The sequence below is a fragment of the Microcaecilia unicolor genome, chromosome 1 (assembly GCF_901765095.1).
Source record: "Microcaecilia unicolor chromosome 1, aMicUni1.1, whole genome shotgun sequence".
In the NCBI taxonomy this organism is placed as follows: Eukaryota; Metazoa; Chordata; class Amphibia; order Gymnophiona; family Siphonopidae; genus Microcaecilia; species Microcaecilia unicolor.
Genome location: NC_044031.1, coordinates 435010847 through 435027811, shown reverse-complemented (window position 1 = coordinate 435027811; position 16965 = coordinate 435010847). Strand labels below are relative to the sequence as shown.

The 16965-nt window shown below is 44.2% G+C and overlaps 1 protein-coding gene across 5 annotated transcripts in view; it reads right to left on the bottom strand.

The window, feature by feature from the left end:
• Nucleotides 1-16965, bottom strand: part of LDLRAD4 (low density lipoprotein receptor class A domain containing 4) — an 819180-nt gene that overhangs the window by 52780 nt on the left and 749435 nt on the right. For 4 of the 5 annotated variants that reach the window (XM_030212482.1, XM_030212498.1, XM_030212489.1 and 1 more), the window contains one exon: nt 10968-11122. In XM_030212482.1, coding sequence (XP_030068342.1) covers nt 10968-11122 — 155 coding nt within the window. Of the gene's footprint in view, nt 1-10967; nt 11123-13581; nt 13670-16965 lie in introns of those variants that run through there. The other variant, XM_030212515.1, reaches the window with a different exon arrangement.

Sequence of the window (16965 nt, the reverse complement as noted above, 5' to 3'; positions counted from 1 at the left end):
ATCTAGAGTAAGTTCCCCTCTGGGGTGCTCTTCTCTGCAAGCATCATAAAGTCCCAATTCTTATGCCAAGTGCTGAGGGGGGCCTGCATGATCCTGATCTGAAAATATAACTGCATGAACCCCCCCCATTATCAATATACCCCACACAAAGGGGATCAAAATAAACAAAAACCTCTTATAAAAGGAAGCCTGTGCTTCATCAGAAGCATATATGCAAGCAAAGGTTACTTCTTGTTGACCAAGTATCCCTTGTACAAAAAGATAACGTTCCTCCAAATCCTTCTTCATTTGTTGTACCTGCCACAATAAAGATTTATAAAAATAAAATTGCTACACCCTGTTTTTCAGAACCAGAGAAATCTGACGCAACGAATACTGGAGAAAAGCTGGGGCGAGACATCAAACGTTCATAGTTTCTCTTATGATGAGCCTCCTGCTGCATTATCACATGTGGCTGTTTCAGCATTAATTCTTGAAACATAAATTAGCACTTATTGGGATAATTTAGGCCTTTAACATTTAATGTAATCACATTAATATTAGCACTCATAATACTTTATAAAGAAAAAGACTTGTAGAAAAATATCTAGAAAAGAAAATACAGTGATTTATTAGTTACATGGAGGGGCATAGTCGAATGGCAGTTCCAAATTGTATTATTGAAAAAGATGGCTGGCCAACTTTCGTTTCAATAATATGGTTGGGGCCGGCCAAATGCCAGAGATGGCCGGGTTTGAGATGGCCAGCATCGGTTTTCGCCATTAATGGAAACCGATGCCAGCCATCTCAAACCCGGCCAAATCCAAGGCATTTGGTCGTGGGAGGGGCCCGCATTTGTAGTGCACTGGTCCCCCTGACATGCCAGGACACCAACTGGGCACCCTAGGGGGCACTGCATTGGACTTCAAAAATTGCTCCCAGGTGCATACCTCCCTTACCTTGTGTGCTGAGCCCCCCAAATCCCCCCCTCTAAACCCACTCCCCACAACTCTACACCATTACTATAGCCCTTATAGGTGAAGGGGGGCACCTACATGTGGGTACAGTGGGTTTTGCGGGGGGGGGGGGGGGTTGGAGGGCTCCCATGTACCACCACAAGTGTAACAGGTGGGGGGGGGGGGGTGGGCCTGGGTCCACCTGCCTGAAGTGCACTGCACCCACAAAAAACTGCTCCAGGGACCTGCATACTGCTGTCAGGGAGCTGGGTATGACATTTCAGGCTCAGGGCTGTCTTTCTTTTTTCCATTATTGGGCGAAGCCGGCCATCTCCTAACCACGCCCCCGTCCCGCCTTCGCTACCCTACCAACACGCCCCCTTGAAGTTTGGCCTGCTCCGCGACGGAAAGCAGTTGGCGCCAGCCAAAATCGGCTTTCGATTATACCGATTTGGCCAGGTTCAGGAGATCGCCAACCATCTTCCGATTTGTGGCGGAAGATGGCCGGCGATCTCCTTTGAAAATAAGCAGGATAGATAGCCTCAAATAAAGGTCTCACCCCCGAACCCCAGCACAAAGCCAACCATACTTCACCAGTCCCCTCCACCAATTCCCCCCTGTCCCCTACCATTATCACACCTACCATATCCTTCATATGCCCCTTGCCAAATCCCCTCACAACAAGAAACCAGATACAACCAAACCCATCTCAGCTCAGGAACACTAAGTTCCAGGCTGGAATTATGAGGTCCCAGCTCACCCTCTAGTGTTCACCCAGCAATCCCCACACCCTGCCCACCCCAAATAATGTCCAACGATCAACAGTTTAAACTTTCTTGAACATAACACAGTATCAAAGAATAAAATACATATAAGTAGCACTTAAAAGATCCAAGATGGATTAAAATAGATAAATTTATCAAGTTTCAAGACACAAAGTTATTCCGGATTATCTTGGGCACCAGGAATAGATCTCTTGGACTTGCTCGAAATTCACTGCCACTGACACAGCTTTTCTCTGCAGTTGGTGGGAGTGCAGTCGCAACAAGGCCAGCCACATACAGCAAACACCACACATCCTCCACCATGCAAACTCTTTGGGCTTGCTCGACACAAAACATGTCCTCTATCAGAGAAGTGAGCAAAGTGAATAATTATGTCCCTCGGTCTATTATTAATGGGAGGGGCCACCAACGCCCTATGAGCCCTCTCAATCAGCAGTGGTGGTAAAATATCATGCTTATTTCTCAGTAAGGACTGACAAAGTCTGCACGATTACAGGAACATCATCTTGTTGCTCACTGACCTCAGACACTCCCCAAAAGTGCAAAGTTTTACAGGACCCTTCATTTTCCAAGTCATCCAATTTCTAAATCGCAGCCTCCAACTTGGATGTGAGATCAGCGACATGGGCACAAGTGGCACTGAAATCCTTAACATGTTCTTCCATCCTCATTTCCAAATTATCAATTCAATCTCCCAACTCTTTAAGACCTGTATGGATTGTGCCAGTTCTTTTCAGTATTTCAGTACACATGGCCCTCACCTCTTGTCTCAATTCACTTAAATAACGCTTGAGATCACGAGGAACAGAGTAAGCTTTACTATCCCCTAACTCATGTTCCGGGGACATATGGCACGAGTCTCCTCGACTCCCAAGACTAGTAGTTAACTTTGTTGCCTCTTTCAATTTGGATTTCAGAGCCATGACTGAAGCACAAATAGTTGAATGCAAAATCCAGCCACTAGGAAGGTCGATGAGTCGAATTAACAAAGAAAATAAAGAGATTGAGCGGGAACAAGGGAGATAAGCAGCCATAACTGAGGGTGATATCAATTCCTTTTCTTTCATTTTTTAAAATAAAACTCTTATACTCAAGGCTCCTTGTTGCCAAGCTGGGGAGGGACCAGCATTCACAGCATCATACCCCGGAGGAAAAGAGAGCTCTCAGACTTGTTATGCATCACAGAACATATATGCACAATTTCTTTTATAACACTAACTCCCTATCACAGTGACATAGCCATGATGGGCCTGGGAGGGCAGAATCTCAGACCCACCCAGCAGTGGCACGCATCATCAGTGTAGCTGGCAGAGATACCCAAGCCTCACCAACTGAAGACCTCCTCTACCAGTGGTCCCGGGCCATCTGAACACTGTGGCAGTGGGTGGCTGGTCTCCCCACTACCAATGCTGGCACCCTCGCACATGGTTAATTCATGCATGAGAACTGAGCATGTGCAAGGTGCCAGCATTGGTGGCTGGAAGTGCATCCGCCAACTGCCATAGTAATCAGACGGCACAGGGCTACCAGTAGAAAATGTCTTCGACTGGTAGGGCTTGGGGATCCCTGCCAGCCAAGGTATGCATTTGGTGGTAGGGAGGGGGGCGGGGAGGAAATGCATGGGCCAACCCAGAAATTGCCTTCTACCTATGCCACTGTCCTAGTGTGCATTTATTGGGTGGAGTATGGCTCACAGAGCCCCACTCTTCAATAGACACAGAAAACATAGAAAAACATTAAAAATTGAAAGCAAATAAAGACCATAGATGGCCTATTGTCTGCCCATCCATTCCATCTACTATTCATTCCTCTCCCTTAGAAGGCCTACGTACTTGTCCCAAGCTTTCTTGAATTCAGATACAGTTTTCGTCTCCAACACTCCCACGAATTCACCATCCTTTCTGGGAAGGAGTATTTCCTCAGGTTTCTTTTGAGTCTACCCTAGAGATCTGCATGGGAACGAAGTTCAAAAGAATCCCCTCCAGGGCTGCAAGGTTCCTGCAGGGACAGAAGCCGTTCTGTGGGGTTCCCATAGGGAAGGAAGCAGTTCCCATGGGTAAGGGAGCAGTTTCTGTGGGGTTCCCGTGAAAATGTAAGCTGCACCTGTGCCAGTCTATCACCTACCAAGTATCAAGTTCTTTGAATGCTGCCGCCTCCTCCTCCTTGCTTTAACAACACAGATGTGGAAAGTCTTCCATTAATCCTCTCTGCTCCCAGGATGATGCGCAGACATGAGCATCAGAGATCACGGATGATGTGCAGACATGAGCATCAGAGATCACCTGACCTACTGGCGCACCAGAATCTTCCAAGCTCCAGCTTCCATTCCTTCCTTGCCTGCAGTAATGCAGCTCAAACCCAGGCAGAGACAAAGAGCCAACCAGATTTTTTCTTTAGGTACCATTAAATTCTTGCAGGGACAGGTAACATTCCAGTGGGGATTGGTGACGACAGGTTAGATTCCAGGTTAGATTTCTGTCCCCATGAACCTATCCCCTTTCCCCTATGCCCCCTACTTCCTGAACTTCCATTCAATTGAAAGAGACTTGCATCCTGTGCATTTATGCCACGCAGGTATTTAAATGTCTCTATCATATCTCCCCTTTCCCACCTTTCTTTCAAAATATGGCAGCACTTTCCTAAATATCTTTCAGCTCCCAGTCTGCCCTCTGCCTCAAACTGAAAAATCTCTCAGAACCAGGGAATGCTCAAGTCCTTCCCTACCACAACTTTTAAACTCTTGCCTTTTCTTAAATGTTTGGAAACTAAAATGCATGTCTCCAATGGATACATCAGGCCAAACAAGGCGCGATATGCCCCTGTTTCTTGCAGGCTCCAGTTAAAAAACTGGAGTCAAGTTTCTCAAAGCATATTCTGTATTATATTTGTTATGGCAGTCAGAACCTACTATAAACAGAATGCATGCCAAAAAGAAAATCAGCTAAAGGGAACTATGGAGAAGGCTAACTCATATTTCACAGTTGGGCTCATTTTCGAAAGAGAAGGGCGCCCATCTTTCGACACAAATCGGGAGATGGGCGTCCTTCTCACAGGGTCGCCCAAATCGGCATAATCGAAAGCTGATTTTGGGCTTTCCATCGCGGGGATGACCAAAGTTCCCGGGGGCGCGTCAGAAGCATAGCGAAGGCGGGACTGGGGCGTGCTTAACACATGGGCGTCCTCGGCCGATAATGGAAAAAAGAAAGGCGTCCCTGACGAGCACTTGGGTCCTGTTTTTCTTACAACCAAGCCACAGAAAGGTGCCCGAACTGACTAGATGACCACCGGAGGAAATTGGGGATGACCTCCCCTTACTCCTCCAGTGATCACTAACCCCCTCCCACCCTAAAAACACAGTTTTAGTGGGTGCAGTGCACTTCAGGCAGGCAGACCCAGGCCCATCCCCCCCTACCTGTTACACTTGTGGTGGTAAATGTGAGCCCTTAAAAACCCACCAGAAACCCACTATACCCACATGCCCCCCTTCACCCATATGGGCTATGGTAGTGGTGTACAGTTGTGGGGAGTGGGTTGGGGGGGGTTGGGGGGGCTCAGCACCCAAGGTAAGGGAGATATGCACCTGGGAGCAATTTATGAAGTCCACTGCAGTGCCCCCTAGGATGTCCGGTTGGTGTCCTGGCATGTCAGGGAGACCAGTGCACTATGAATGCTGGCTCCTTCCACGACCGAAGGGCTTGGATTTGGTAGTTTCTGAGATGGGCGTCCTCGGTTTCCATTATCGCCGAAAACCAGGGATGACCATCTCTAAGGACGACCATCTCTAAGGTCGACCTAAATGTGGAGATTTGGGCGTCCCTGACCGTATTATCGAAACGAAAGATGGCCGCCCATCTTGTTTCAATAATACAGGTTTCCCCGCCCCTTTGCCGGGACATCCTGCAAGGACGTCCTCAGAAAAACTTGGGCATCTCATTCGATTATGTCCCTCCACATGTTTTTTGCATCTTATATTTTATAAGTTTTTTGACATTACTTTCAGCACTACCTTGGCAACTTCTCTAAACAATTGTTAGCTTTATTATCATCACTACCCAAATTTTAAGTACTTTCTTCTCTAAACTATTTTTAATTCAGTTACAATTAGTACCACTAAAATAAAAAAAAAATGTCAACTCCCAATTTTGCTATAAAAAAGGAAGGAATGTTGTTTCAACTATACTGTTGACAGCCCTGCTTTTTTTTCCCCTCAGAATTTTCCATGTAGGGCTGCATCTGCTGACCTACTTGCAAGCTGTCTGTGAACCACTTTGGCTGCCAAACCCTGGGGCTTGAGACCCGCTAGATTAACACACAGGATTGGCTGCTGATGCAGAAAAATGGGTCATTGCAGAGACTATCGGAAAAATAAGCAAGGTCGGTCAAAAGCAGAAAACTAAGCAGAGACTGTGAAACTTTAGATTTTCTGCCAGTTTCTACTATTATCCTTATATTCATCCAAAAGAAATGAGCTCAGCTTCAAACTTAACACTTGGAAGATACTGCTGCTGGAGAAACTGGACATCAGAGATGGTGTAAAAAAAATGTATTACTATATTTTTATTGCCAAACAGCATATTTTGTATTGTTGAAAAACAAAAATAAATAAATTTAAAGAAACCCCAGAAATCAAAACCCTGAACTACATTAGTTCTCCTGTCTTTCACAGTCCTTCCTGCAATAGAAAATGTCCTCTCAGAAGACATGCTGGTAGCAGGAATGCACAAGATTCCCCATGCAAGTTTTGCCAGTTTTGGCCAGCACTTTTGCTTGTTTTTCTAAATAATCAAAACATTTTCATCTGCATCCCTTGAACATAAATAATTGTCCAATTAATTAACAACAGTCTTCAGAGGAGGCACTGTTCCATAAAAGTTGCTCATAAAAATACTAACATCCATTTTCATTCTTCTGGAGGGTGGGGGGGGGACTCTTCCACAGATGTGATGCTTTTGGGGAATGTGGATTATGGAGGATCCTGAGTTGTTGATGTTGATGGACTCAAGCCTTTCATTTGGTACAACTTTTTAAAGATTCGGCTGCCTGTGTTTTTACATCACCTGGGAAGATAACTGGATTGTCTTTCAGACATGGGTGTAGAAGAGAACCAACATCGTGTAGTGGATGAACAGGAATATAAGTGTCAATTAAGTTTTGTAAATGCTTCTTGATGTCATCAACAATGGATGAATCTGTTGCAGTAACAGCAAGATACTTGAGCAACTGGACACGTGATGGAAGGACGTTGCAGATGGTAGGAGTCTGATCAACAGATAAGACTCTTGTTGCCACATCAAAGACAGACAAGACACAAATGATGCTATTAAATCCAAAAGCAGCTTCTGCAGTTTCTTATCATTGAATTCAGTTGCCAGTTGTCTAAGATGTGTTAAGTTTTTACATATTGATAATAGCATTGTTAGATTGTGCCCAGAGTAAGAGTGATGCTACGCTGCCATGCGGAGTAAGCAGGCATTTGCTGCTTATAACTGGCACGGATTTCAGTCATGCTTGATGTGAATTCAGCTTTCAGCTGTTCTCATTTTAGATAATTATAATCAAATGACCCCTGACGCAGGAGCTTCACGCTGAAACACGGCCCGTGTCGGATCAATGACATACAATGTACAATTAAAGGTTTTTGCCCCACTTGTGAAGGCTCCTGGTACTTGTTTACTGTTCAGAAAGTAAAACACATCATATAATGAAAAACCAATAAAACGTGAGTTAGGAGCAGATGTAATTAAATGCTTACTCTCCGGCTTAGTAAACATGGGGGTCAGTGATTTAAGCTAGACAGCTGAAATATGGAGGTAAAAGGTAAGGGCTAGGATTAGCTGGGATACACAGGAGTAGTGGGATGTGGGATGAGATAAAAATTAATGCCATGAGTTCAATTGAGAAGAGTGCTTATTTCCTTAAAGGTTAGACTGAAGAAGTGAGTTTTCAATAGATTTCAGAAAAACAAATAATCATCAGTGCATTTGATGGTTTTAGATATTCCCTAGATGAGTTAGAAGCATTACGTGAGGGTAATTCAACGAGGTTGTTCATGTATATTGGGGCCGAACCATACAAAATATAGTGAATGAAGGTATATAGCTTGAACGATATTCTATCTTTTATTGGCAGCTAATGCAAATTGCACAGAAGGGGGGGGGGGGGGTTGCTTTAACGAAGTGTGGTAGTGTTTTGAACAGTTTGTAGTTTTTTGTGGCGATCCCCTTTAAGTCCTGCATAAATAGCATTGCAGTAATCAAATTTTGTTAGGACTAGGGATTGAGAGATTTTTCCATTTCCCAACACATCAACAAACAAATATGATTTAAGCTCTCTTTTAAATGACTGATATGACAGTTTTAAACATAAAGTTAAAGGTAGCAAGTTCCAGAGTGTTGGACCAGTGACACTGAAAATAGAAATCATGGACAGTGCCCAGCAAATAAGGCAGAAAGAGAAGACAACCAGCTGATTCTGTTGAGAGGAACGTAGAGTACGGGGAGTACAGCATGGTACTAAGGGCCAAGACAAGAATGCCAATAGGCCTGAATAGTACACTGTATGGACCACAATAAGAAGCTTAAAAGTGATTCAATGTATAACGGGGACCCAATGTTCTCTTTGTAATGATGGTGTTACATGATCATATTTCTTTGTCCCAGAAATATTTGCAAGGTGGATTCCCTTTAAAAAAAAGGGTTACAGTAGTCAAGTATATAAGGGCTAATGAGTGGACCAAAATATTCAGTGCTTTCTGTGATAGCAGAGATTTTACAGAACTAGTTTTAAGCATTTTTTTAGTTGCTGAAGAAATATGCTCTCAAAATTATAAATTTGAGTCCATGATTACTCCTACAATCTTCAATGATGGAACCAGGGACATAGGGATGCCAGCAAAAAGAGAGATTAGGTTCAATGGTAGTTGTGCTTCCTTTCTTGAGAAAATGATGTCTTTAGTTTTACCTAGGTTTAGTTTTAAGTTGATTTAAATATAGTCAATCTGCAATGATAGCCAGTTCGGACGACTGTGATTATGTCCTGGGTATTTCCTAAATATAATGTAGCTAACAGCTTAATGTCATCTGCATAAGCATAGCTGGTGAGATCTAGGGATTGATATGGGTCAAAAAGGGAGCTAAGAAGATGCTAAATAGAACAGGTGCCAGGATAGAACCCTGTGGTACAATGCAGACAAGCGTAAGTGATTCAAATTCAGTCTCTTCCCAGAGTACTGTATATGTCTTATCAGAGAGACAAGAGATAAACCAGTCTAAGACTATTCTGGTAATACCTATCAATATATATAAAAGGTGAGTGTCGTACTCACTCGCAAATGCGCAGTAGAGACCTTCTCTGCCCCGCCCCCACCTCAATACGTGATGACGGGGGGGGGGGCGGAACAGAGAGGGTCTGTACTGCTTATTTCTGAGGGAGGGACACTGCCATCTAACGCTCCCCCCACCCGAGTCGCCGCCGCCACCCACTTTCTACCCGGTCGGGCCCTCGCTCCACTATTGAAACAGCGGGGGTCCGGGAACGCAGCACTGAGCTCTGCTGAGCTGCCGACATCGCCCTTCCTTCTTCTTCTCTGCCTCTGTCCCGCCCTCGACGACGTTACGTCACACGAGGGCGGGACAGGCAGAGAAGAAGGAAGGCCGATGTCGGCAGCTCAGCAGAGCTCAGTGCTGCGTTCCCGGACCCTCGCTGTTTCAATAGCAGAGCGAGGGCCCGGCCGGGTGGAAGGTGGGTGGTGACGGCTTGGGGGGGCGCGAATTCGGAGGGGGAGGGGCAGCGGCGAACGGCGCGGGCCTTTCAACCCCCTCTTCCTATAATAGCCCGTTTTTACGGGCTCAAAGGCTAGTATCTTAGAGTCTATGAAGAAGGTGGTCATAATTACCTAGATAAAATGTTGCTGAAAGATCCAATGATAACAGAATCATTGTGTTATCCTGGTCAAGGTGATAAACAGTCTCTCATCTGCTACTAGGAAAAGGTCAACTCAACTTTTTGTTTAATTCGATCTAAACAGAACTGGTAGACCAGTGCAAAAAAAATCCCTAGCAAGATGACTTTCCTCTTGCATACAATTCTGCTATGAACAAGTAGATATTTCTCTTTCCAAGGTCAAGTCTCATCAGACTGGAGCTACTGTAACCTTCTTGAAGTCTGCCTTGAACACCATCTGAGAAGTAGCTACTTGGTCCTCTCCTTATACTTTCACTGTGCAATTGGTCAAAGGGTACTGGCCAATCTGTCTTTTTCAACTGACAACTCTAGAACTTGACTGTGCGGGCTGCTTCAAGGACTAAGAAAATTCAATACGGAGCAACCCTAAGCCCGGGAGTCCCTCAAACTTGCGATGAAAAAAAGTAATGTTGCTTACCTGCAATGGGTGTTTTCCACAGATGGCAGGACTGATAAGATACACAATCCCTCTCACTTCACCGAGAGTTGTCTCACTGCTTTGCACTTTGGAACAAAATGAGGAGATCCAGAACTTTACATTAAAGTTCTGAGCTCTGGGAGAGAAGTTTTGTTCTGGTGTTGTTGAAGGTATCACCTGCTTGTGTGCCTTATCAATCCTGCTGTCTATAAAAAAAACATCTACTACAGGTGAATGACATTACTGTCCACACCCATTCTCCACCCATTCCACCCATTTCCTGACCCACAACAGGCTAGACAGCTAGCACATGAATTAGCTCATACTGTCATAGTAGCTCGGTAACAGTTACTGAACTCACGCGCTAATACAGTGTGTTAACGCATGTGCTAACCAGTTACCACACTTTAGTAAAAGAGTCCCTTAAGTGCACCAGGGAAAGTCTACTCATCCACACCTATGCAAGGATTGTTGGCAACATGAAGAAACCAAGGTAGCTTGTACTCAGTGGCGTTCCTAGGGGGGCTGACACCCGGGGCGGATCGCCGATGCGCCCCGCCCCCAGTGCAGCGCCCCCCAGGAACAGCGCGACGCCCCCCCCCCCCACCGGCGAAACCCCCCCGATCCCCCTGGCGAAAGAACCCCCCGGGTGCACGCCGCTGGGGGGGGGGGGGGGGTGCCGCGCACCTACCGGCTCTTTGTTTTCATGCTCCCTCTGCCCCGGAACAGGAAGTAACCTGTTCCGGGGCAAAGGGAGCATGAAAACGAAGAGCCGACAGGCGCGCGGCACCCCCCAGCGGCGTGCAACTGGAGTGGACCGTTCCCACCGCCCCCCCCCCCCCTTGGTACGCCACTGCTTGTACTCACCGGCTGAAGGGTGTCGTCCTGCCTCCTGCTTTGGCTCTGTCTGTTAATGAAGGAGCGAGTTGAGAGTTTATAATGGTTCAGCAAGCAGATAATGACTACCACCATTACCGTCACCACCACGATTATGATGATTATTTGAACAAACTCCAGTTCAGCTAAAACAGAAAGAGAAGAGAACAAAGTAAAGCTGCATTAGAACAACCATAAGATGATTTTTTTTGCACACCCTCCACCCTCCCCAAAAAACATATTCTAGCGTACGCTGAAAAGAACAACAAAATTTTATTGCTTTAATCATAAAGTCATTTGCATCAGTTCCTCTAAAACAATTCTGAAATGCCAAATATTTACAGCAGGAATAACTAGCATTACACTCTGAGATGGATTAACTAGAATCAAATGCCACCCTGTTCATCTAGTTGGAACGCACTGAAGCACAAAGTGAGATATATGTGAGTCTGATTCTGTGCCCATGACTAAATTTAGTCATGCAGACAGGCATTTGGTGTATTCTATTAATTTAGGCGTACTTTATAGGCGTATTTTGTTTCAGCGCCAAGTTTTTAGGTGTGGTATATAGAATCTAATCCTTTTATTACAGGGCACCTAGGTTAATAACAAAGCACCTATTATTTATCTTTATAAACTACTAGTACAAATCCTGCATCAGTAGAACCTAAATGTTAATACAATATGCATGTAAACTGTGACTCTGCTTTTGCTCCTTTGTGCATGCCTACTGTAGACAAGAATGTTCCGGTTCACCCCACAAGTACTTCATGACCTAATTTTATAAGAAGCCTTTTATGTGCAAAGAAGATGTATAATTGAGCTGTCTGGGTGCAGTGCTCCAGTCAGGAAATGAGACAGAGGTTTACTGGTACTTCTGTGGTTTGCAGCAGTCTGAACTTTTTATGCACGTCTGTTAACTAGGTTTAGCAGCTGGTATGAACAAGCATGAAATGTGACTTGCCTTTACTGTTTGGAAGACAGTCTTGTTTAGAGTTAGTAGGGTCCATAAATGAACCATCTACTGTAAATTTTCACACACAAACAAACAGATCAATGTCCTAGTAATCTTGTACTTCAAGTGACTAAAGAATGGGGTAATTGTTATGAATTGCCTTATGGCACCTGTGCTCCTCCCACAGCTATTAAAACAATCATCCAAACCGATGAAAACAAAATCTAAATTTAATATGATTTAGGTGAAAAATAATGGCTGGGCAGATCATTGTGCACTTTCCCCCGGATTCTATATAGTGTGATTTGTTGCATGCGTAAATACAGTCATATTCTGGATTTGCACAAACAATTAAAGGGCTCATTTACTAAGGCGTGCCTAAAAGTGGCCTGCGCTGGTGTAGGCATGTGTTTTCGATCCACACTGGTCCATTTCCTCAGCGCGCCTGAAAAAAAGGTATTTTTTGTGTGCCAGAAAATGAATATGCGGCAAAATTAAAACCAGCGTGCATCCATTTTCTGCTTACCACCACCCACTGACAACAGTAAGGTCTCACGCGCTAACCGGGCAGTAAGGGTTCAACGCGCATAAACTGATGATTACCGCTGGGTTAAGCGCCACACGGTAGAAAATAGAAAATATTTTCTACCATGTGTTTTGGGCACGTGCCACAAATGGAATTACCACCCAGGGCACGTGGTTGCCGGGTGGTAGTGTCAATATGACACATGTTGGACACATGTAGGCGCCTATGCACCTTAGTAAAAGGGCTCCTTAATTAGTTAACAATCCAATCAGTGCTGATAATTGCCTATTAACAAGCAATTGACACTAACTGGCATTAATTCTATAACATGGTGCACTTAAATTATAAGTCGCATAGTTGGAAAAGGGTGTGGGCATGGACAGGTCATGGACGTTTCTAAAATCAATGCATGTTGTTATAGAATACACCCGGTCCGCACCTAATTTAGGCGTTGGCATTTATACCAAGTTTTACTTGGTGTAACTGCCCGGTGACTAAAGTTAGTCATGCAGACGGGCGCTCAGCCTATTCTATAACCTGCATGGAAATTTAGACTTATTCTATAAAGTACGCCTAGATTTAGTCATACTTTACAGAATATGCTTAGGCGTATCTTTTTTCCACACAAATGTTTCAGGCGCCTTGTATATAAAATCTAGTCCTTTGTGTTTAGTAACAGGCACTGCATTCCGAGAGAATCCGTTAAACTTGAATTGGGTACTTATGAGAGATATTGGGTTAAATAAAAAGATCAGACAACAATTAAAAGCATGATTTCCTAAGCTTTTCCACATAGAGACAGTACAGGAGAAAGGCTTTAGTAAATCGGACTCTAGATTTCTACTTTCATATGTTACCACAGCTACACAGCAAACCCATGGACTAACACGGCTACCACATCTCTCTACCTTTTCCTTACTATCCCATATCCTTCCCAGAACATCCAACATTTGTTACAGTGGTAGGCATCTCTCCCTACTCAAGTAAGCCATTTCAGGCCTTGCTATCTTAATTTTGCTCATTTTATTTCAGGGGTGCTCAGTCATACTGAGCACTGGCACCTTTTCCAGTAGCTGCTAAAACTGACCCCTCATCCCCATATATTAATAAAAGGCTCTGCATACCCCAAATGCACTGGAGAAGCAACTGTCTTCAGCCAGTCCCTGCAGGCCCACAGGAAAATGTGGAGGCACATACTGCAGCCTGTACATAACAGCTCAGCCCCTGCAAAATGTGGAGACAAGAGATACAGAAGCTGAGCTGGCCAGACAAATGTAGAAAAAATGTTAATTTTGTTTTAATGATTTAAATATGTCAGATTTGGGGATCTGAATGTGCAGCATCTCCGATATCTTTGTATTTTACACAGTACAGGAGGAAATGCATTTCTGTTTGCTCCTCCGGCATTGTATTGTAGCCAGAGTCCAGCTTCTTAGGGTTTCCAGTTCAATTTTTGTTAGCACATTTCTCTCTCTAATTTGTGGTTGTTTGTTCTGTATTTGGTGAGGTCTTATTCTTATTCGGAATAATTCTCAAAAGGTCACCTAAAGTTAGACGCCTAATCTGTGTGTGCTAAATGTGAATTCTATAATGGTAATTATGTACATACCGGCCGATATTCAAAAGTATTTAACCGACCAGGTGCAATTCCTGGACAGTTAAATACTCTCAAGCCGGCTATCCACCAATATTCAGCAGAAGATAACCGGCTGTCTCCTGCTGAATATCCCAGTCAGTGTCTATGTGGCGTGACATATCCAGTTACCACCGATTTTCATCGGCTGACCGGTTAAGTTTAGCGGCCAGACAGATCCGCATAAATAGCAGGTCTATCTTTAGCCACTATAACTTAGACGGTCAGCCGATAAATATCAGCTTAACTGGCTATGTTTGTGGTGCCCCCCCAAAAAAGCCGGAAATTCATTGCTGGTGGCTGGATACGGCCCAGCATTGAATTTCCAGGTTTGCCAGCGACTGCGGGAGTTTGCCGGTCTATCTCCCATGGTCTCAATATCGGCCTCATAATTGTCATTATAGCATACTTGTGTGACCCCCCTTAAAAAAATACCTCTGCTACAGGTAGAAGGTGGGAGGATTTTCTGGGGGTTACTATGACAACGAGGGATGGCGCTACTATCCCGGTTGTTGGAGATGGAGAGTCCCAGCCCTAGTGGGCAGGGTGAGAAGATAAAAGGGGTTTTGTTTATGGAAATGAGGTCTTTAGTTGCCCACTCCCGCCCAGACCCTGAGCACCGAGGGGAAAGTCCTGGAGCCAAGTGGGTTAAAACATATAGTGACTGGCAGATGAGATCCTTGCCTGAGGGTAAAGGGTGCCTGCAGCTGGTTTCCCCGGCGTGGGGAGCCTTAAGGGAAGGAGTGCCTGGTGGAAGAAGACGCCACAGGCAGAAGAAGAGTGAAAGCCGAGGAGCCTCATTCTTTGTAGGATGCTGCCAATGCTCAGAAACAACCCTGACCTGGGATGAGCCAGAGATAAACAGAATATTATTTGAATTTGACTTATGGCCTCTATGTGCACTTGAACTGTATATTTTAGACTGTTTCTTTTTTTTCATGAACTGGTGCCGAGTTGTTTGATCAGTGAAAGGAAAGATAAAGTTATTCACCAAGACTACTGGTCATTTTTTTTCCCGAGAGCGAACTTTTTGGGTAGTCTATAGGGAAAGAGCCCTTCTGCCTACCGGGATTTCGGCTGGCCCTGGCCTGCGTCAAGCTCAAATGAATTACAATCTCTTTTGTGGACCCTAAACCTGGGTGCTTGATTCAGGGAGCTTAGCCAGTGACCCTGACTCAAGGGTAAATCAGGGTTACACTAGCCTAAGTCCACAGTTATGTGCCTAACTTTAGGCATGATCAACAGATGTAGTGAGGAGATGGAGACACTTTATGGAATCAAACAGCCTTTATTCCAACCAGCACATACAGTTAGTAGCTGATGACCTGGCACGTTTGTGTTTCGGCTGAAAGACTGCATGTGTCAGAGGTCTATAAATACATAAGGACTGGTGTAATATTTACAATGCTACTCACTGTTTGGCTGGTTGCAGAGGGCAAGGCAATTATGGGGCGGTCCCTCAGTGGTCACCCAACCCCCTTAATGATGGCCCTGTATTTGAGTACTGGCCATTTTTGCTGAAAAGCACTGAGTTGTGCTTTTTGCAAAATCAGAATGTAAGTCAACACCCAGGCCCCCTTCTTGACTGAAATCTGGGTTTAACCATAGTCCATTCATGCAGATCTCCCAGACCTCATGCAATTATACCACCGATGTTCAGGATCATAACTGCCACCCCATGCAGATAACCCTGATTCTTTCTCAGAGACACTCTACAATGTAATCTAGAATTTTTCATTAACTGAAATAATTAGGACCTTAAAACCCATGGCTAGGTTAAGATGTAGCACATCAAGTTCTCCAGTCAGCATATTAAACCTCAGGAAATACTTACTCCGTAGGGCATTACTGCTAAAATAAATTACTTTTTGGCCTCTTTCCTGCTAAGATCAAATGCAAAGTATGAGTAATGAACTTAAGATGGTTCCTTCTTGGACTCTTGGCTGGCACCAAGCAACTGTAACAAGAATAGGAAATAGGGGGGAGGGGGTTGAATGCCCTGCCAGGCAGCCCCACTGGAGATATGAAAGCCTTCATAAATAATAAAGCTATTATTTAATTCCGAGAAATGCATGGGGGTTTGTGCTCAGGTGGATTTGTGGGCCTATAGACAGTACAAAACACTAAACAGAATTGGACAAGTTTATAGAAGAAGAGAATAGGGATGGTGACAGAGTCTGTGGCAATGGCTGAATCTTGCTTTATTTTTTCTGTTTATAGCTTCATTCTCACATCAGGTTCCTAGTTACTATATTTAAAATTGTGCTTCTTCCGTAGCCCCCTTTCCCTCACCGGACAATCACATTCCCTTGAAACCTTGTCATCCTTATTAATATTTACATTTTCTAATGAGAGTCAGTTTGCCCAGCTCTTATTAATTCAAGGTGAATGAATCAAAGATTTATTTTCTCTTCTGATATATTTATTTTTTAAGGTAATTTGTGACAAAACAGTAGGTTTTAAGCCTGTAAACTGTATTATTTCTTGAAGTGTATTTCTCTAGTTTGGCCAGCAGGTGGTGCATGATTATTTTTAAAGCTGTTACAGAGAATGTAACACAGATAAGAGGCAACCTGCAGTGACGTGGCTAGCTATTTTTTAAACTTCTTGTTCTGGGCTCTGATTGGCCCAGGAGCTTAAATTCATCTAGGAAATACTGGATTTTGCCCCAGTCTCTGTTTGGAAGTAGAAAGACCTCTTTACTGTAACCTGTGAGCAGTTATATTTCCTGTACTCCCAGGCACTAATCAGGTAGTGAAAAAATGTTTAGATAGTTTTATAATTGATCCATATTCAGTTACCTGTTATTATATGTTGTTTTGTTTCATCTCATTTTATGGTTCACTGTTCAGTATTTTTACGGCAATAAACATTT